Genomic DNA, 21,316 nt, shown 5'->3' on the forward strand with positions numbered 1-21,316 from the left:
ATATAAAATATCTAGATATTTCTTATTAAAGAAATAAAATATTAATATAAAATATAATGCACGAAAAACAAAAAGATAGCTGACTTAATAATATTTGTTGTGCAAAACTAACTGTATGCAATATATCTGTTTTATTTATTAGATAAATGTATTTAATTATTGTGATTTTTTACTATGATATATTTCAAAAAATATATAAATATCTGTTATGAACAAAGATAGCTTTACACGTATTTTAAAATTTTTATTACAGATTAATGGTTAATTTTATGTTTACACGGGAGAAAATGCTACTTTCAGAAAAAATAGAACCAATATCTAATTTATTTGTTCGCAGTTACTAAGTATGATAATTTTCTAACATAAAACTAATTTATTGGCTTTCTGTATAAATTCTTGTTTAAAAAAATTATCATTTCGTATACTATATTGACACTCCTTGAAGCACCTATAGAATTGATATAAATGTTTTAAAAATAGGCGGGAAAGTGAGATAGGATAGAGAGAGACATTGTTAACACGTGACAGGGCATTGAAAGTAGGGTTAGGTATGTATGTCGAAGCCGGATTCTTGTATTATTGTTGTTTTTATCTTCAACACAGCTCGTACTAGAGTCGATTATGCTTTTTATATAATTATTTGTATATAATCGAGATATCGAAACAAATAGAAGAAAAATCGTGTCCAATACAAAGTACGAATACCTAACAGTTGTACGTTATAAGTAAAAGTATAATTAGTCAATTATAAAATTATTTGATTGATTTTATTTTAAGTTATTATAATTTTAACTGATTTTAATTTATGATTCTGGATTGTATTTATTTACTACCTTTTAGTTAAAATTATGTTCCTATCCTAACCTTAATTTATCATTAATTGCAAATGTCACTTTTTATTTTATGAATTTTTTTATGTGCTTACCATCAATTACAATGAATATGATAGTCACTTGATTTAATAATTACTCATGATCATTATATCAGTACTCATCGAAATAAAAAATTTTGTTATAAATTCTTTTAAATTAAAAAATTTAATAAGTTATGATTATTGTTTTAAGAAACATAAAATTGTTGTTGACATATAAATGTTTAATTTTAGTGAATGATATTATCCAAAAAAATATTTTATTTGACAATTTTTCATTATATATTATTTAATTAACCTAACATAATTTTTAACCTTTTGCAGATATCATAGTACCACAAAACAATATTAAAGATGTTGAGCATATCACAAAATTCTTATTTACGTCAATTTGGATTAAAACAATATTTAAAACATCATAATTTTCATTCAAAAAGAAATATATCATCTAGTGTTACAAAATATAAGAGAAATGTAATAGAAAGTGATATAAATAAATTTAAAAATGGACAAGTTATTCATGATTTCATAATAGACAGAGTTGAAAAAATAGATGAAGTATATCTAACTGCAGTGCAACTGACTCATTTGATAACTGGAGCACAATATTTACATCTAGCCAGAGATGATAGTAACAATGTATTTTCAGTTGGATTTCGTACAACTCCGAAAGATTCTACAGGTTTACCTCATATTTTAGAACATATTACTCTTTGCGGTAGTGAAAAATATCCATGTCGAGATCCATTCTTCAAAATGTTAAGAAGATCATTAGCAACATTTATGAATGCCATGACAGGACCTGATTATACCATATATCCATTTTCTACACAAAATTTGAAAGATTATCAAAATTTACAATCAGTGTATTTGGATTCTGTGTTTAAACCTAATTTGAGAGAACTTGATTTCAAACAGGAAGGATGGAGATTAGAGCATGCAGATATTAATGATAAAAATTCACCTATAATTTTTAAAGGTGTAGTTTTTAATGAAATGAAAGGTGTCTTTAATGAAAATCAGACAATATTAGCTGAAGAATTTTTAAATCGTATTTTACCTAGTCATACATATTCAGTAATTTCTGGTGGAGATCCTCTTGTTATTCCTACTTTAAAATACATTGATTTACTAAATTTTCATCAAACATATTATCATCCTTCTAACTCTCGATTCTATTCATATGGCAACTTTCCTTTAGAAGATCATTTGAAATTTATTAATGATGAGTATCTGTTTTCAATGAATAAGATTGATACATCAATGTCAGAAGTTCCTTCAGAAAAACGTTGGGACAGACCAAAGACAGAACATATTACATGTAGGCCAGATCCTTTAGCTGCAGATCCTAGTCGACAAGGTAGCATAGCTATTGGCCATTTGTGCAATGATATCACTGATATACAGAAAACTTTTGAAATACACATTTTGTCTCAACTTCTCTTAAAAGGTCCAAATTCAGCATTTTATAAATCTTTAGTAGAATCAAAAGTGGGAACTGCTTTTGGACCAATGACGGGTTTTGATTCTCACTGTAAAGATACTATGTTTGTCGTCAGTTTGCTTGGTGTTAAACCGGAAGATTTTGAGAAAGTAGAAACAATCTTTAATGAAACTGTACAAAAAGTTATCAAAGAAGGTTTTAAACAAGATCATGTTGAAGCTGTATTACAAAATATCGAACTTCAATTAAAACATCAAACTTCCAATTTTGGATTGCAATTACTATTTAATTTAACACCATTATGGAATCACAATGCAGATCTTATACAATCAATGAGAATTAATGAAGCAATTAAAAAATTTAGAGAAGGGATGAAGAACAATCTTAAATATCTTCAAGAATTAGTACAAGCATATCTAATGGATAATAATCATAGATTGACATTGACAATGTTGCCATATGAAAAATATGATCATGAAAAAGCAATTGCTGAACACAAACTATTAGAATCAAAATTAAAACAACTATCTAAAGAAGAATTAGATCAAATTTATGTGGATGGAAAAATTCTAATTGAAGAACAACAAAAACAAGAAGATGTAAATGTGCTACCTACTTTAAAAATAGAAGATATAAAAGAAGATGTTGAACGATACAAGTTGGAGGATATGAAAATAGTTGATGTTCCTTTACAAGTAGCTACTGAACCAACAAATGGTGTTTGTTATTATCGAGGAATACTTAGTACACAAGGATTAGCACAAGAATTAAAACCATTATTACCACTCTTCAATAATATCATCTCAAAAATGGGTACAAAAAATTATGATTATAGAAATTTTGATCAAATGATACGATTAAAAACTGGAGGGTTATATTTTATGGATCATGTTATTGAACATAAAAATAACTTACTACAGTATGAAGAAGGGGTACTAATAGAATCATATTGTTTAGATCATAATACAAATGATATGTGGAAACTATGGTTAGAATTGTTTAATAATGTCACATTATCTGATATTGAAAGATTTACAACACTTGTCAAAATTAATGCTGCGGATTTGATTAATGGAATTGCAAATTTAGGACATACTTATGCCATGAGTAGTGCAGCCAGCTTGGTTTCACCAGTTACTAAATACAAGGAAACTTTATCGGGATTACAATATGTTTCAAGAATGAAAAAAATAGCACAAATGTCAGATTTAAGCCCTGTCTTAAGCCAAATGCAAGAAATATCTGATTATATTCTAAATAAACAACATTTGAGATCAGCAATAAATTTATGTAAAACTAGCAAGAACATAATATTAGAGAGTATTACTGAATTTTATAGTTCATTGAAAGGCACACCTAAAAATACATATACCTTTACGCATGATCAAAATATTGAACTAGGAAATAATGCTATTCATTATGTATTACCATATTCTGTAAATTATACAGCTAAAGCAATTTTTACTGTACCATACACAAATCCAGATTTTGCACCTTTACGGGTACTTTCAAAATTGATCACATCCCTTTATCTACATCCAGAAATTCGAGAAAAAGGTGGAGCTTATGGAGGTGGTGCTATATTATCGTCAGACGGAATTTTCGCATTTTACTCTTATAGAGATCCAAATTCTACTCGTACTTTAGACTTATTTGAAAAAGCTTATGACTTCATTTTGAAGCATCCATTATCGCAAAATGATATTGATGAAGCAAAATTAGGAATATTTCAACATTTTGATGCACCAATTTCTCCAAGTAATCGTGGAATGATTAAATTTAAATACAATTTAACAGATGATAATATTCAAGAACAAAGACTAAGATTGAAAGCTGTAACTAAAGATCAACTTATACTTGTTGCTAATAAATATTTACTACCTGATCAGGAACATATTAGAGTAGGACGAGCATTAATTGGTCCAGTTAATCATGATCTGTTAAATAGACATTCAGAAAATTGGAGGATCCAAAATCAAAAAGAAGAAATTCGAGCAAGAGCAGCTGAATGAATATCTTTTTAAAATAAATATCATTATTTATTAAAATAAGTATTGTTATTTATATATGTGTAATTCTTAAATAAATATAATTATCATAGTTTATGTATTTTTCAGGAAATATTTTGAAATACATTTTATTTATTATATATGTACATATTTAAAATTAAATATGTATGCGCACGCGTCTTAATGTGACGCACGCGCACGCGCTCGCGTATTATACATAAATGCATGTAGTAATTTCAGAATATATTAGACTTGTAATTTGAGGTTAATAAATAAGTTTTATTTATAATTAATATTAGATGGCATGTATAAGTGAACATATAGATCATTTATATTTTTTGGATGCATTAAATTTGTTTGCTGAAACACAGTGGCTTTATAATACTCCAGTTACTGATTTACTGACTGCAGGATTATTTGACTTATTCCCAAGAGAATGGTTGAATGCTTTGGAAATTTTAAAGAATGAAGAACTTAATGATCTTGTTGCAAAAAAAATGACAAAAGTTAATAAATAAATATAATAGTAAAATACATAAATAATTATATACTACAAATATGTCAATATAATATTACAAGTCAATTACTTAATTTTTTTAGCCAGAATGGTCAGAAACTTTAAAATTTTTTGTTGAGAGATGTAAATATATTGATAGATTACCAATTCTAAACACTGTGTTACCAATAATATTACCAAAAAATTTTAAAATAGGCGTTAATTGTAAAAAACAACATGAAATAATGCATTTGGCACATATGGTACATATGCAGTGTACATCACAAAAAATTAAAATTATTGTTGATCTTGGTGCAGGTTTAGTAAGAAATTCATAATTAGATATTATTCATAAAGTATAAAATTTGTATCTCTTTCTTATAATTTATCTATAATGTGTTTTTATTGTAGGGATATGTTTGTCAATTACTGTATTATTTATACGGATATCAAGTTCTTGGATTAGAAAAAAACCAAGCAAATGTAAATAATGCTCGAAATAGACAAGTGAAAATGTATCCTGATTCATTAGCACATGTTAAATATAATTGTTGTGATTTAACATGTAATTCTGTTGAGACAATAGAAACTATTTTATATAATGAATTCAAAGAAAAGTCAGATGTTTGTTTGATTGGTTTACATGCTTGTGGAGATCTTAGTATACATGCATTGAAAATATTTCGAGATATGAAAGCAGCACGTATTTTTATCATGGTTCCATGTTGTTATCATAAGCTTTCAATATCAAAAAGTATAAAAATAAATGCTTCAATCGAAAAACAATATTTTAATAACTTTCCTTTATCAAATTGTCTTAGAACTGTAATTAATAATAACAATTTTGATGTTAGCTCCTTTCTGAGGCAACCCTTTTTACGATTAGCATGTCAAGAACCAACAGACAGATGGTACAATATGTCTACAGAAACTCATGATCAACATTCTTTTTATGTTCTTGCAAGGGCTGTCCTTCAGTTATATGCAACTAAAAGTATGTATCAGGTTTCTGTTATAAGTGACATTTATTTAACATTGGTATAAAATATAAAATGTTTCAGATGGATTTTCTCTTAAAAAACGTACTCGGAAAGGAATAAGAAAATCACAATGTTTAGATTTTAAAACTTATGCAAAGAATTCATTAAATAGATATATTTTACAACCACAAAATGAGGAAAAATTAAAAAAGCAGGGTATTATATAACATAACATACAAAGCATTATATATATTTAAAGTATTCTATTAATTTATATTATATTATAAAAACTTCTTATATTTTTGTAACTTCATTTGTATGTATTATATTACACAAATACATTTCTAGATAATTTAAATTTTGAAAGAAAAATAATTATAATGAATAATATTAAGACATCATATTTTTTTAGATTTACAATTTAATCTTAATACACATGAAAAAAATATAATAGAACTATGGAAAATTCACTGTGATAAACTAAAACTTGTAGAAATATATAGTGGTTTACAACTAATGTTACAAGCACCAGCGGAATCACTTATTTTACAAGATCGATTGTGTTGGTTGGAAGAACAAGGTTTAGGAGCAAAAATTATACCAGTAATGAATAAACGTTTATCCCCACGAGCATATGCAATTGTATCAAAAAAGATAATAAATTTTGTAAATTAATGTTTTTATAAATTGATTTTCATTCAATTATGAATTATGACTAACAAGTATATTATGTATAAATATATATACCTAGTTATTACAAATTTTGCACATATGTATTTTTAGAAAGGAACGAATAATTATATTACTACTTATGTATTAAAAAATAATAAATTAAGGTAGAAATGATCTTTTGAAAAACATGGTAAGATTAACATTTCTGAGATATTTAAAAAAAAAATTTTATATTTTATCTGTATGGGTGAATTTGTGATGCTGCTTTAATATTAGTTTTAATTGCACTTGGTGCTTTACTCATTTGTCCCACTACAAATATACAAAATATGCTTGTTAATGTTATAAATATAAATTTTAATTATATTTTAAAATAATACTGTTATAAAATAAAACAAATTATGATGGATTTGCTTACTAGATGGATTTCCTAAAGACCCTTGGCCTGGAGTTTGTTGTTGATTTCCAGGTCTACCTACCATCATTCCACTAGGTACAGAATTTACACCAGATTGAACCATTTGGACAGAGTCAGACTATAACATAAAAATGCAAAATATAATTATGTTATACATTTATACAGAGTGTCCCAAAAGTTTGGGGCTAAACTTATACTGTATGTTTATGACACTGAGTAAGTAAAAAAGTTTCTTTTATTAGAAGAACTTTTTTAATAATATTTTTTATAATATCTATGTGCTCTAAAAATAATGAATCAGAGTGTATAGAAATATATTCACTTGTCAATTACTGAAGTAAAGTTTGATATAGTATACATGAAATTTAAGGAAATTTGTATCATTATTTTCCTAGTTCCAAATTTATTTAAAAAGTATAAAGATTTAAATTTTGCAATTTTTGCTCATTATCATAATAACAAGCTATATTTATAAATTTTTATCTTAAAAACCATTTGTTCGAGCAATTTAATTTTTTTTCTGTAATCTCTTTATAAGAATTTCTTTAATCACATTTGTCTTTTAATAGTTTAATTACTTCACTAACTTTTACACTACCTTTGAACTGTTTTTCATGTTTACTAATCATATTTTAATATAATATTATATATTTCAGCTTGTAATAATTCAGATGATTTAACTAATACAATTTCAGTTTGTTCACTATTATTTTCCTTATATAATTTTAAATGACAAGTATTACAAACAAACTCTTTTACAGAAACATTTGGAAGTGATCAACACATTTCCAATAATATTTTTCAGATTTTTCACATAACAATTGTTTTCTTTGAGTTAAGGGATTACAATTCCACTAACACATTATGTATGAAAATTTACTCACTTGGTAATTTCCTAATTTTTTAAACAAATTCGAAACTAACAAAATTATTATTTAATTTTATGTATAATATACAATATCATATTTTATTTAAAAAAAAATTGATATCATTAAAAGGTATCAATTTTACTTATATATTTTATTTATAATTTGTTTTATTCAAAATTCAATGTATAATTCAAATTTCTGATATACTTTGTCTTTTCTGGTTTATTATAACTGCACATTATTTTTTAATATGTCAAGATTATCTCGGTTTAGTAAAAAAATTGTTCAAGTTAAGTGAAATTTTTTAACAAATATATATATGTATATATACTTATGCACATAGGTGAAAGATTAAAAACATTAAATTAAAAAGAAATTTACCTTTAAACCTTTACCCATACCTACAGCTGCTACAAGGGCATGAGTGTCTGCTGTACTACTGGTTTGGGCTTGAGTTGCTCTAGACCCAGCTTCACTTTCCCATTCTTCACGTGCCTTATTTGCTATATCCCATACATGATTAATGACTTTTGTATACTGAGCTACTTGTTTCTGAAAATTATAAAATGCACACATATTTAAAAAAGAAAAATAATGTTTAATGTTCCACTCGCTAAATGGACCGACTATGAAACTTTATAGTATTTTTAAACTATTAGAGGAAAATTTAATACTCTCAGAATTGAAATGTTCAAGTTATACATGAATTTATATGTATTATTATAGATAATTATATTTTATACAGTTGTTTAATATTATTAAATTTTTAAATGAATATTAGAGATATAGTTTAATATAAATATACAATATTTTATAAGCAAAAAAGGAATGATTTCCCCTAACAGTTTAATATTAATAGAAAATATATATATTGTAAAACACTATCTATATCCATGTAAATGTAAATAAATTGTAAAATAATTTGTAATTTATAATAGTACTAAAAATATTATTATATTCTAATATAAAGTATATATTATTATAGTTAATTAAATAGAAAATTATAAAATATAAAGCATATTTTTATCTAATGTTCTTAAGATATAAAAATTGTTTTATGTATAATTTGTAATTATTTCAACTTCAGTCCAAAGCGAATGGAACTAGTAAAAGTTGAAAGCTAGCTGATAGTAGCTTACATTGCAGTCCTAGTTGATGTTTAGTTAGCACATTAAAAGAGAAATAGAACATCTTAAATTATCTTTAAGCTTCTACAATATGACAATATAGAAATTCAATTTTATCTGTGTTAAAACATTTTTAACAGTTAACTTTATTATATTTTTTAATTATTATTAAGAAGAAATGACATTTATACAAATATTTTATAATTAATTTTAAAAAAGATGAAATATATAAATAAAAATTATTTTTCTTACATGCGATGTCTCATAATTTAAATTTGCAGCTTTTGCTTCAAGCTGCATCATTTTTTGCTCAGCTTGAGGCTCTACTTTGGTTCGTAGATAGTCTGGTACTAAATCATGAGCAAATGTGGGAATTCTACCTTCAGTTAAACGAAGCAATTCTTCATCTTTTTCTGGACTTAATCTTAATGGTAAAACTGTTAAGTTTCTTAAGTTTGGTGCTTTATCATGTCCAAGAATTTTCGAAAGACTAGTCAACTGTAATCAAATTTTATTTAAATTAAATTACTTATTCCAATGTAGAAATTTAACAGATTCAATTAAATAAAATTGTCTTTATTTAAAGATTATAACAAAATTATTATAAGATTATCTTTTATTTATATATTTATTTTAGTAACCAATATTAGTTTCATTAATAGAAACATTTGTATATATTTTATGCATTACTTACATGTCCCGAAATAAGTGCAAAATTATCAAGGAAATTAGGCCAATTCAATGTTTCATATTCATGTTCTAATTTAAATATCATAGCAGCAATTGCAGTCTTTAAATCATTTACTCTCATAATTATAGCCTCCAAAGCAGAATCCAATTGTTTTTCTTCTCTTTGCATTTTAAACTTTGTTAAAATAAAAATAAAAGTGTACTGTAATATTTTTATACTTTATTATTTGTTATTATTAACGCGATTCATGAAAATTAAGTAAAAACAATGTTAAATATATGTTCATCTGATTGATAATAATATACTTACTATTAAATTTATAGTAACGTAATGAAATTTGTAATTTTGGATTGTTATATATATATATGATTATATCATTTTATTAAAATTAATTTTTGCAGTAAAACGTAAACACTCATATGTTATGGTTACAATTTAGACATAAAATAAATATATGTAGATACTCTAGAATAAAATTTTATGAAGGTTGGTAATAATGCATTGATGCAATGATTGGTAAATCCGTTTCATTTGATCTCTGAAACGTTTCTCAAAATGTAAGATTTTACTGAAAAAAAACATGCTTAATAATTTTTTTTTATTTTTAAATCCAAGTTGGTCGTATGAAATTTGTGTATTTAGTAGTAAAGTTGTGTATATCTCATAATAAAAATCTTTTGCTTTCAAAGCATATATCAAAATATGTATATAATGTTACTTATTTATAAAATATGTTAATTTTTCTAATTTTTAGAAACATATCAAAAGTATTATACATTTAAAATAAATTTTTGTAAAATTGTAATATTACTCATTTATTTATATTTAAATATTTAATATATTTGTAAATAAATTGTCAAAAAATTATATATATAGATTTTTATATTAATATCAATATGTAAAATTATATTCTAATATTACAATATTGACAAAAGAAAGTATACAAATATTATAATTATACACAAACGTTATAATTGTAATAATAATTATATTTATAATTGTGCTTTACCAACTTTTTATTATTATAATACAATTAAAGTATTATTTATTTTTTACTACAATAAGTTTTACAAAAAATAATTATAATTTTTCAGTATATTCTTATTATTTTCGGAAATAATTACTAAAATAATTTTAATTGCTAGAATTTGTTATTTGTTGTTTTTTAAATATTAACCAGGTAATTGGTGCAATTATCCTCCAATCAAGATTTTTAAACAGTATTTCAGATGCTGTATTGCCTTTAACAATAAATAATACTGTTGAAATTCCTTGCTCTCCAAATTTCTTTGCAAGTGCATTTATAACAACTTTTGCATAACTTTTTCTTCTATATTTTTCCAGTGTTTGTACCATTCCTAATCCATGCCAATCATTTTGCATGGCCCAAGAAACTAAAGAATCATCTTTTTTTAAATATAATCCTAATCCACCATTAAATTCTACAAGTGTACTTAAATATTTTAAGGATAATTCAGGGTATTCTAGATCTCTATGTGGCCATACTGAATGTATTAATGGAACATCTGATTTATTTAAAGTTTTCATATAACACTCATCTGGTATCCTAAAGAATAGAAAAAGAAATTACCATGCATTCAATGTAGATATATTTAGTGTAAATTAATAAATATATCTTTTATGATACTTCATAAATATTAACAAATTCCATGTTACTTGAACCATTTGTCATCTATTGGGTAATATTGTTTCTTAATTTATTGAAGTAAAATATATGTAAGAGAACATCAAGTTGTTAAAAATTCTGCACAAATATTTCTTGTAAAATAAATATTCTAATGTAATTATTTTACTTAGATTAAACATGGAATATATTGATATAATATAATAATAAATATAAATAATACCGATTTTCTATTTTTACACAATCTTCAGCAGACTTAAAATAAAAATTAAATGACAATATTAGTTTTGTTTCTACATTTTTTAAATGCTTGAGATTTTTTGTTGCAGAAAGTACATTAGATGCAAAAGATTCATGGACTGCAGGAAAATTTACTTGTTGATTGTAATCTATTACATTAGTTTCTGTTAATACTTTGTTTATGATTTCCTTGTTGGGATCCAGTGTAAATATTATCACATTATATATTGCAAACTAAACATAATTGCATATTAGGCATAATATCTTTTGTAATTCTTTTTTGAGACTTATATACAATACCTACATTGCTAATTCCAATAAAAGTTCCTTGTTCATAATTTCCATGTGGGCAATAAATTTGAATAGATATATTAGGATCTTTTTTTTTCCATTTAATAGCATTTTCAATCCAGTAATAATACTATAAGAAGAATCTCTTTTTATTGATTAATATATTTATTTAATTTATGTATTTTTAATATGATAAAAATTCTATTTTTTTTATTTTTATTATTAAAAAATTAAGTTTTAAAATGAAAATTATTTATATATTTTTAAATTTACATAAAAAGTTATTGTTGTAGAAGTATATTCAGTTTTACTTTAATTTGTAATTGTTAGTATCAATTTATTTATTATTAATTAAAACTTACATATGCAAAAATTGGCCAGTTATACTTTGTTTTATTTTGGAGGTGAGACCAATTTTCAAATGGTAAAGGTTGTAAAATGTCCATATTAGAAATTTTCGATACGATATAATTAAAAATTTCTAATTATAATATAAATATATTCATATAGTTTAGTCTATAATTCAGTATTTACGAGAGTCAGCTTTTTCTTGTAGCCCTCTAATGGCGAATTTCAGAGATATTACACGTATTTGATTTTATAAGTATCGATAGTCTTCATTAGTATTTTTTATGGTTACAAATTACAGCTGATTGGTGTTTGGCATTCTGGTATTCTTCTGTCTCTTTTCACACAGTGTATGTTACTGACATTTCTGTGTTCAGATTTAGTTTTGATATGTCTACTATTACTTATTACAACTTTTTCTGGATATATCCTAGTGTTTTCTTTTAGTTCATAAAATAAAATGTCGAAAATGAGTTCAAAAGATAAAGATAATAAAACATTACATGATAAATTGAAACAATTCTTTCGTATTAACAAAGGTGATTTATATATTTAATTTTTATGATTTATTGTTATATTACTAATATATTTTTATATGAAATAATGAATATGCTTATAATGATCACTAGATTGAGAATATTTATACAAATACATATTTTTATAGGAAATATGTAAAATTATAAAATCTAGACAGAAATTTGTTTTGTCATTAGAAAATTTTAAATATATTGATTTCATTTTGCATATTTTACATATTAGGTATGTTTTGCATAAGTGTATATCTTTTGTATAAATATATAACTTATTAAGAATATAAAAAATATATCGAGGACTTGTGAATAAAAGGTTAAGCACGAATGTCATTCTTATAAACATTAACATATATATAAATATTTTAGGCACACATTTCATTTCTTTTAAGTTACTGTAGTGTAGCTTAAGCAATAAATAATTTTAATATATGGTTTAAAATTAATGATATTTCAAAAGGTATAAATGTTGAAGAGAGACAAGAAATTTCTATATAGTATTGGTAAAAATTTAAACATATTTCAATAGTTTTATATGGTATAAAAGGTTGTCTTGTATGTATCATGTGTATATTTTGCATGTATCTGACATATTTCCATAGTATATTTACATATAGATCCATTATTTAATGATCATAAGCTTTTATCTTTTTATATTATTATATAAGCTTTTACTTTATTGTGTATAATATAATTGGACTTATAATTTATAAATTACAATTTACAGATTATTTATAAAACAATGCATTCATATATTTTTAAAATAAATTAATAGCAAACTTCATTTTAGGGAATTATAAAAGTCGTGAAGATTTTACATTAACTCATGATCTTGAGAAAGAAATTAGTCCTGAAAGTCCTGTACATCATCGTACAAAAGCAATTAAAGATCTGTGTGATTCAGTTCTTAATCAGCAATGGGAAGATGTAAATAGATCGTTTATAATAATAAATTTGTTAATGATATAAATGTGTCTAGGGTTTTTATAATTTTTTTATTTTTTATTAGAAAGCAGCTGAAAGATTATGGTATTTAGTACAAGACCTTTTGGAAAAAGATGTGCCACGTGAACATAGACACGTGACATTCAATTTTCTGCGATGTCTTGTTCAAGGTCAATATTCTAAATTATCTTCTCTTATGAGAGTAAAGTTCTTTATGGTTGTTAAGGAGCACGATATTCCTGAAGATATTGGACCTAGGTATAGTAATTATTACAATGTAATAATTAAGAATAATGCTCTACTATAAATATTTTAATTGAATTATAAACTATACAGATTAGAACTTTTACAAAGCTTAACAGAAAATGGAAAAGATATATTACATTTAGAGGAAAGAATGGGACCTTTCTTACTAGATTGGATGCCCATTGTAACAGCAGGAGATGGAAAAAGGGGGGCTGAGTTTTTATCACTACTTGTTAATGTCATAAAATTTAATTCTGCATATATTGATGAAGATATTATATCAGGCCTTGTTCAGTAAATATCTTATAATTGAATATAATGAAATTAGTAATTATGGTAGTAAACATAATATTTTACTCTTTATTTTTTTAGGTATATTTGCCATCTATGTTATTATAGTAATAGCAGTGAAGTTGTTTCTGGATGTTTAGAAGCTCTGGATGCAATTGTTTGTTATAGTAATTTACAGTCTGATTCATTACAAACTTTTATCATAGCATTATGTGGAAGTGTTAACGTTGAGACATACTGTCAAATAAGTTGGAAGGTACATTATAAAATTTTATAATTATATTATATAGTATTAATCTGAATTAAAATAAAAATTTAGAAAATTTCAAGTTTAAATATGTACGATTTTTTGTAGATAATGCGTAATTTATTAGGTACACATATGGGTCATTCTGCACTATATACAATGTGTCGTTTGCTACAAGATACAAATTTTCAGAGAGACGTTCGTTTACTCAGAGGTGCAGTATTTTACGTAAACATGGGTCTTTGGGGAACTCATAGAATTCCAAAACTAGAATGTACCCCTACATCTGTTTTACCCTCATTCTATCAAGTAATAGCAATTTAGTATAATGTAGTATTTAGACTAATTTAGTGAAAAATGTTATTTATTATTTTATTATTTCTCAAGGCCTTAAAATGTAATCATCCAATTGTAATGTATGAAGTCACATTATCGATTCAAAGATTAGTAAATAAATATGGTGCAGAGTTATGGGATCCAACATGGAGCATCATTCTTGACATTATTGAAGAAGTTATTTATCATACAGGTAAAATTTATTGATGCAACTTTTAATGTAATTATTTTATTTTTATTAATATTGTATTCTTTTGTTAGAAACTAGTAATCAACTTGCAACTAAACAAGTTTCAGTAAGTTTACACGAAACAATAAATAGCATCGAAAATTTACTGGATAGTAACCATTATAATGGTTGTGTCCAACGATTTTATGATCTTGTGGAACGTTGTAGTGATACAAGACCTGTAATTATCTGATTTGTAATATAAATATAAAATTACACATTTCTTTTTACAAAGATATAAAATTTAATATTTTTTAGGAAGGTTCTGTTTTGAAATTAATCGAGTACCGTGCACGTACTATAGGACCTACAAATTATCAGTGGCAATCTAAATTAGTGAATTTGATGGAACGTTATTACAAAATTGAAATACGTACTAATGTTAGAATGAAAGTTCTTGATGTTTTAACAAATGTTGTCCAAATTAATAGGTATGTTACATTTTTTAATATTAGGTAAATTTTTTAATTGTCTTTTTTTTAACAGATCTAGATATGAAGATGAATTAATTGAGAGAATAATTGTGCCATATTTTCAACATGTCGATATGGATTCTGATATTACAATTCGTAATGGTGTTGCACATTTACTTGTTGACCTTTGTCTTGAATGTGATACAAAAAGATGTTTAGAACTTTTAGATATATTAGAAAAGGTACCCAAATTTTTAGATATTTATTTAGATAAAATTTATTATCTTTGAAATAATATTTCTATTATCACAATTATAAATAAATATATGTTAAGGTAATCAATAAACCCTTCACTTGTGACGCTCCAGTTACGAACGATGTCGACATTAAAGATGTAAAGACTGCAGTTGTTGGCGTGATAAAAATATTAACATCAAAAATTTATTATTTACCTTCAAGTCATGCCATACGTGCATATAAAGTTTTAGTGAATCATCTAGAACAACATTATAAAGAACCAACTGTCTTCCACGATATTTCTACAATTCGATACTTGGTAATGAAAACACAAAATAATGTTGAATATTTAAAATTTTATATTTTTCAATAGTAGTGTATTTCAGTACATATTATCTTATTATTTAATTATCCCGCATTTTAGATTTTTGAATGTTTCTTAAAAATTAGGGCAAATACGCTTTATCATCTTGGATTTCCGGATGCTCAAAACTCATCCATGATAAAGTTCAGTCCATATTTAGTTTTAGAACATGCAACAACTGAACGAATGAATAGTGGAGGTGGTAATAGCCCTCCACCAGTCAGTCCAGCTCCATTACAGCATTTATCTTGTCAAATTACATATATGTCACTGGCACATGCATGTAAAGCTGTTATTTCCTGTATTAAATCAGAAAAAGGTTTATATTATATATACATTTTAAATTAATCTGTGTTTATAAGTGAAACATAGACATTAAAATTTTAATTTATCTGTTTTTAGATTGGAAAGTTTTGCAACTTGTATTAAAAGAATTACCTCAAGTTATGCAAAATAGAGCATTAATATTATCACGACATACAAATGATATTGTCTATTTTGCAGCTGCACTTTGTTCAATGGTATATCCCATCTTATTTTGTTTTTTCTTTTTAAATATTCTTTACTTTACTTTACTTTAAATATCTGATTTATTTTAATTTTTTTATAGGTCAGTGACAAAAGTTTGAGACTTCCAGAGTCTCTCTACAATGTTCCTCCAAAATTTACTCTTTCAGAATTTCGTGTTCATGTTTTTCCAGTATTAGCTTCATTAGCCTCATATCATGCACATTTGGAACCTAATTTACAACAGCGTTTAATAAAATGTTTGGAGGTAAAAGATAAAATTTATTTTTTTTAAATTGCATTACTAATATAGCATTTATATCTAAGTAAATACAAAATTTAAAAAATTTTGTTGATTTAACATTTTAGGTCGGTTTAACTGCAAAATGTGCAAGTCAGTGTGTTACTAGTCTTACAACTTGTATTTTAGAAATGCGTGATGCAATGAACAAACTTTTATCTGAAGTACTTTTAAATTTATCAAAAATTTCAGCAACAGTTCATATAGCTATACCAATTTTGGAATTTTTATCTAGTAAGTATTATAGAACCTGTGTAGCCATTGATTTCTGAAACATATATATTTATTGTTTTATTACAGCTCTTACTAGACTTCCAAAAGTTTTTGCAAGTTTTATTGGAGATCAATACATGTCAGTTTTTGCAATTTTGTTACCATATACAAATCCTTTTAAATATGATCATTATACAGTATCTTTAGCACATCATGTAATTGCTGTATGGTTTTTGAAGTGTAGACTACCTTTTCGAAGAGATTTTGTTAAATTTATTACTACAGTATGTACATTAATCTCTTATAAATATAATAATATTGTTAATAATAAAAGTATCATTACGTTTAATACATAGGGTTTAAAGGCTAATGTAATAGTACCTTTTGAAGAAGGACATTTAATGAAATCAGATTTTAATTTCATAAACGAAGATTCTTCCAATAGGAAACGTAGTTCAAGTTTGACAGAACAGGTATAAAAAAAGTAATAAAATTATATTACGTTTATTATCCATTGTTTTTTATCCACTATATTTTTATTTTTAGGGCAGCAGAGGTAGACGAGAAAGACCAATAATGCCCAATCGTATGATAGGAGATAGTAAAGCTTCAGATTTAAAGCCACCAATTGATGAAGCTTTAATGACTTTTCATGTTGAGCTTACTGAAACTTGTATTGACCTCATGGCTCGCTATACATTTTCAACTTATTCAGCACGACCTAAAAGGTAACTTTACAATTTTTGTATATTTTAGTAGTTATAGAAGATATAAATTTTATTTATTAATTATTTAGATTGCCAGCTGCTGATTTTTTACTTAAAGAAGGCCAATCAATGACATGGTTGCTTGGTAATAAACTTATTACTGTAACAACAAGTGGTTGCAGTAATAAAGCAATGCGAAGTGGACTTTGTGATAACTGTTGGCTTGCATGTAAACCTGGTCTTCAATCTCCTGAACATTTAAAAGCATCTCAATCAAATTTAAGACGAGCATCAAGTACAGAGGTGGTTAATATACATTACTAATATCATTTATATAATTATTTTTTTATTAATTTCAAAGTATTCTAAAATATATGATTATAGACAGCAAAAGAGGACAAATTGTCTAAGCAATCTTCTGGTGGTCATGGAAGCTCTACAGTAAATACTGCTGCGAATTCTCCTACAGAAGAGACAAAGAAAACATCAGAAGACTTAGATACAACAAAAAAAGATCATGCTTCAGAAAAAATGGATAAAGATCAAATAGAATCCTCAAAATTAGAACAAATACTTAATAGTGAAAAACAAGAAGAACACGTTCTTTGTGCTTGCTGGTGCCAGGGCTGGGCTGAAATATATATGCGTAGACCTACGGGTGATATGTCTTGGATAATGAGGATTCAAAATTCTATGCAATTTGAAACAAATGTAGATTTTCCTGTGTATGATATAATGGCTTTATATAGACCAAATCAAGATTTAATACAAAAACAGCAAGAATGTACATCAGAATGTTCTGGAGATGAAGCAGAGGTAAATCAAAAATATCTTATTCGAACATTATATTGAAAAATGTACACAAATTTTTTATAGGACACTGCAGATAAAAACATGGATCATGTACGAGGTGATCACGATATTAAACCTGTGATATCTTCCGTATCATCAGGTCCAATTGCTATACCCAGTTCACCGGCTCGGCCAAGCCCTTCAAGACAAAGTTCACGTGATAGTTTAGAGAGTTTAGAAGATGGTGAAGATGGTACATTTAAGTAGTATCATATTTTAAATATTGTAATAAATAGTTGTATATCAAAATGTAAAAATTGTTGATAGATTTACGACGTTCTCGAAATCCTGTACGCAGATCAAATTCTAGTCCTGAAATGAGTGCTAACTGGAAAAATCCATTTTTAAATAAAGAAAAAATAAATTTGCAGCAAGTAGATCGGGATCTTCCAGTTACAGATATAGAAGTTAAACTTGATGCTGAATTAAAAAAACATGCAAAAACTACTTATGCAAAAGATATGAGGTATTTCAATTACATATTTTAACAAGATAATAACAATATTTGAGGTTAAATGTTATTAAGTTTTAATCAGATGAAATTTACAATAATTACATGTTCACAGATTAAAATGTAATTCTTACACTACATTACTGTTTAAGACATTATACCATGTACACATCAGTTATAATATAACATTTATAGATGTGTACTTTTGTAAACTTTATAAATATATTAATAAAAGTATAATGTTTTTGCAGAGTTAGTTGTGAAGCTATACCAGAAGAAATGTTTGGCATGGGTACAACCCCGCCATCAGAAAATGTGTCAGATCATCCAACTGCATTACGATCTCAACGTTCTTATCCAGGCGCGACACAAGTGACTCAAATTATTACAACTACTACTAGCAATACTGTTCCTCCATCACCTACTACCATACAGGCAAAATATTTTAATATAATAAAGTTTATAATATGTTTTAATAGCATATTATAAAAACCTTTTATATACTTTACAGGTTCAAGGAAACTTTTTGGGAGTACAAGGACGTGCAATACAAATTCAGTCATCTACTGCAAAACCTCCACAATCACCTACACAAATTTATCCTCGATTATCTAGCCTTGATTCTGGTCAAAAACAAATACCATTAGGATCAGATAGTAAACCACCTATTGGGCGTAATCATCTACCAGACAAGGTATTGCAGATGGCACTTTTTATATTTTTATTTTAATGAAAAATATATACATACATATAATTTTTAGCAGAAAGATGAAAAACCTGATCCTTCTATGTTACCTCCTTTGCCTTTACCTTTTCGTGATAGGGGACATACAATTTCTGTAATGAGCCCAGTAAAAAAATCTCGTGGAGAATGGGATAATATTCGTCGAGGAAATTCGCCACGAGTGAAAGAAACCCCTAAAACTGGTACCAATCCCAGGTAATGTAACAATACTTCTAAATTAAAATATTTAGTAATTATTTCTATTCAAATATAAAATTTATATTTAAATTATAAATTACAGTTTTGTGTTTTTGCAACTGTATCATAGAGCACATTTTGGTTCATCTTCAGAAAAACCTTTATTGGTTCCACAGACAACGGCTGTACAAAGGGCAGTAACAAATTTAGATAGAATACAACCATATGAAACTCATAAAATTGGGGTGCTTTATGTTGGTCCAGGGCAAACTTCTAATGAAACTGAAATTTTAGCTAATCAACATGGATCACTTCGATATACAGAATTTCTACAACGATTAGGAACGTTAGTTCGATTGAAGGATGTTGATGAAAGTGTATTCTTAGGAGGTTTAGATCGCAATGGTGAAAATGGAAACTTTGCATATATTTGGCAAGATGATGTTACACAGGTTAAAATGAATTATTAAAATTTTTGTTATTTTTGTTAATGATACACTTTTATAAAATTTTATTAGGTAGCATTTCATGTTGCTACATTGATGCCAACAAAGCCAAGTGATCCAAAATGCACATCTAAAAAGCAACATATTGGAAATAATTATGTTACTGTTGTTTATAATGAATCTGGAGAGCCATATAACATACAAACTGTAAAAGTATGTATTATTATAATTCATTTTATTTATTACTTTACTATGATTATTAATTATATTACTACAAAATATGATTACATAGTACTAATATGTGTTTTGTTCTTTTAGGGACAATTTAATTATGCATGTGTTGTGATTCAGCCCCTAGATCATGGTACTAATCAAGTTACAGTCCAAGTAAAAGAAGAATTGGCCAAGCATATTCGGCATAGTGAACCAAAAATTATTTCTGATCAAAATTTAGCTATTTTATCTCGACAACTAGCTCTTCATGCTAATGTAAGTTAAAAATAAACTTATTATATTATTATTAAATTAAGATTGATTTAATACTGTATTTGTTTCATTGTTCAAACTGTAATTTACTTCAAATATTATTTAAATCTAAATTCTATTATAATGAAATTTATAACTTTCCTTTTTTGTGTTACAGCTTGCATCAATGGTTTCATCATCATTAGAACAAAATAGTCACAATCCATATGCTTCTAATTGGTTAGAACGTTTACGACATATTAAACGACTTAGGAATCGTGTGTTGCAAGAATCAAATAACAATAATCCAGATGGAACAACTGATGATTTATCACCAAGGTCAAACAAGCGTATTTATATGGATGATTTTACTGAATATACGACATAATTTTAATCCAATAAAAAAATTATTTAATGTCACTAGTATGGTTCATATTTGTTATAAACATATGTATATATTGATGTAATAATTAAATATTTTTTCTGTAAACTACGAAGAAAATAATTATCTTA

General features: G+C 25.8%; 5 protein-coding genes across 6 annotated transcripts; 3 read left to right on the forward strand and 2 right to left on the reverse strand.

Annotated features, from left to right (window-relative positions):
- Positions 1-531: 531 nt before the first annotated feature.
- On the forward strand, positions 532-4,327 carry LOC108550687 (presequence protease, mitochondrial). Its single transcript, XM_017904493.1, has 2 exons — positions 532-548; positions 1,196-4,327. Exon 2 carries the CDS (start codon positions 1,226-1,228, stop codon positions 4,325-4,327), a length of 3,102 nt encoding a protein of 1,033 aa, XP_017759982.1. The 5' UTR covers positions 532-548; positions 1,196-1,225.
- A 296-nt stretch (positions 4,328-4,623) lies between these two features.
- Positions 4,624-6,475, forward strand: LOC108550688 (protein RRNAD1). The gene is made up of 5 exons (XM_017904494.1): positions 4,624-4,830; positions 4,925-5,143; positions 5,232-5,814; positions 5,882-6,016; positions 6,213-6,475. Exons 1-5 carry the CDS (start codon positions 4,624-4,626, stop codon positions 6,473-6,475), a joined length of 1,407 nt encoding a protein of 468 aa, XP_017759983.1.
- Positions 6,476-6,707: 232 nt separating this feature from the next.
- MED8 (mediator complex subunit 8) lies at positions 6,708-9,892 on the reverse strand. Of its 2 annotated transcripts, XM_017904527.1 has the most exons (7): positions 9,887-9,892; positions 9,581-9,751; positions 9,139-9,384; positions 8,899-8,907; positions 8,141-8,311; positions 6,891-7,008; positions 6,708-6,784 (listed from the first exon to the last, which is right to left on the reverse strand). In XM_017904527.1, exons 2-7 carry the CDS (start codon positions 9,743-9,745, stop codon positions 6,708-6,710), a joined length of 786 nt encoding a protein of 261 aa, XP_017760016.1. In that variant the 5' UTR covers positions 9,746-9,751; positions 9,887-9,892. The 2 variants fall into 2 exon arrangements, with proteins under 2 accessions (XP_017760016.1, XP_017760017.1); XM_017904528.1 differs by lacking the exons at positions 8,899-8,907; positions 9,887-9,892 and having other exon boundaries at positions 9,581-9,745.
- An 840-nt stretch (positions 9,893-10,732) lies between these two features.
- Positions 10,733-12,420, reverse strand: LOC108550689 (uncharacterized; the record flags this gene model as incomplete). Its single annotated transcript, XM_017904495.1, has 6 exons — positions 12,401-12,420; positions 12,288-12,313; positions 12,116-12,234; positions 11,767-11,883; positions 11,446-11,696; positions 10,733-11,144 (listed from the first exon to the last, which is right to left on the reverse strand). Coding segments are annotated over exons 1-6 (945 nt in total), but the record flags the coding sequence as incomplete, so codon positions are not given.
- Positions 12,421-12,570: 150 nt separating this feature from the next.
- On the forward strand, positions 12,571-21,191 carry gig (TSC complex subunit tuberin). Its single transcript, XM_017904496.1, has 29 exons — positions 12,571-12,640; positions 13,422-13,558; positions 13,641-13,834; positions 13,913-14,116; positions 14,195-14,369; positions 14,469-14,669; positions 14,748-14,889; positions 14,958-15,106; positions 15,184-15,356; positions 15,412-15,580; positions 15,673-15,894; positions 16,000-16,258; positions 16,342-16,460; positions 16,550-16,714; positions 16,816-16,981; positions 17,048-17,244; positions 17,317-17,433; positions 17,507-17,688; positions 17,757-17,970; positions 18,052-18,483; positions 18,544-18,712; positions 18,787-18,985; positions 19,222-19,405; positions 19,482-19,664; positions 19,732-19,910; positions 19,996-20,344; positions 20,411-20,551; positions 20,657-20,827; positions 20,982-21,191. Exons 1-29 carry the CDS (start codon positions 12,571-12,573, stop codon positions 21,189-21,191), a joined length of 5,472 nt encoding a protein of 1,823 aa, XP_017759985.1.
- Positions 21,192-21,316: the final 125 nt, after the last annotated feature.

This window comes from Eufriesea mexicana, unplaced genomic scaffold (genome assembly GCF_001483705.2).
Source record: "Eufriesea mexicana isolate 0111107269 unplaced genomic scaffold, ASM148370v2 scaffold2913, whole genome shotgun sequence".
NCBI lineage: Eukaryota > Metazoa > Arthropoda > Insecta > Hymenoptera > Apidae > Eufriesea > Eufriesea mexicana.

Coding starts and splice junctions, on each gene's coding strand:
- LOC108550687 (XM_017904493.1), top strand. CDS start 1,226: ATGTTGAGCATATCACAAAATTCTTATTTACGTCAATTTGGATTAAAA.
- LOC108550688 (XM_017904494.1), top strand. CDS start 4,624: ATGGCATGTATAAGTGAACATATAGATCATTTATATTTTTTGGATGCA. Junction 4,831..4,924: donor TTGCAAAAAAAATGACAAAA/GTTAATAAATAA, acceptor TAATTTTTTTAG/CCAGAATGGTCAGAAACTTT. Junction 6,017..6,212: donor GGAAAAATTAAAAAAGCAGG/GTATTATATAAC, acceptor ATATTTTTTTAG/ATTTACAATTTAATCTTAAT.
- MED8 (XM_017904527.1), bottom strand. CDS start 9,745: ATGCAAAGAGAAGAAAAACAATTGGATTCTGCTTTGGAGGCTATAATT. Junction 9,385..9,580: donor TTGCACTTATTTCGGGACAT/GTAAGTAATGCA, acceptor ATTTGATTACAG/TTGACTAGTCTTTCGAAAAT. Junction 7,009..8,140: donor GTATGGGTAAAGGTTTAAAG/GTAAATTTCTTT, acceptor TTTATGTTATAG/TCTGACTCTGTCCAAATGGT.
- gig (XM_017904496.1), top strand. CDS start 12,571: ATGAGTTCAAAAGATAAAGATAATAAAACATTACATGATAAATTGAAA. Junction 13,835..13,912: donor CCTGAAGATATTGGACCTAG/GTATAGTAATTA, acceptor TAAACTATACAG/ATTAGAACTTTTACAAAGCT. Junction 16,461..16,549: donor CAGCTGCACTTTGTTCAATG/GTATATCCCATC, acceptor ATTTTTTTATAG/GTCAGTGACAAAAGTTTGAG.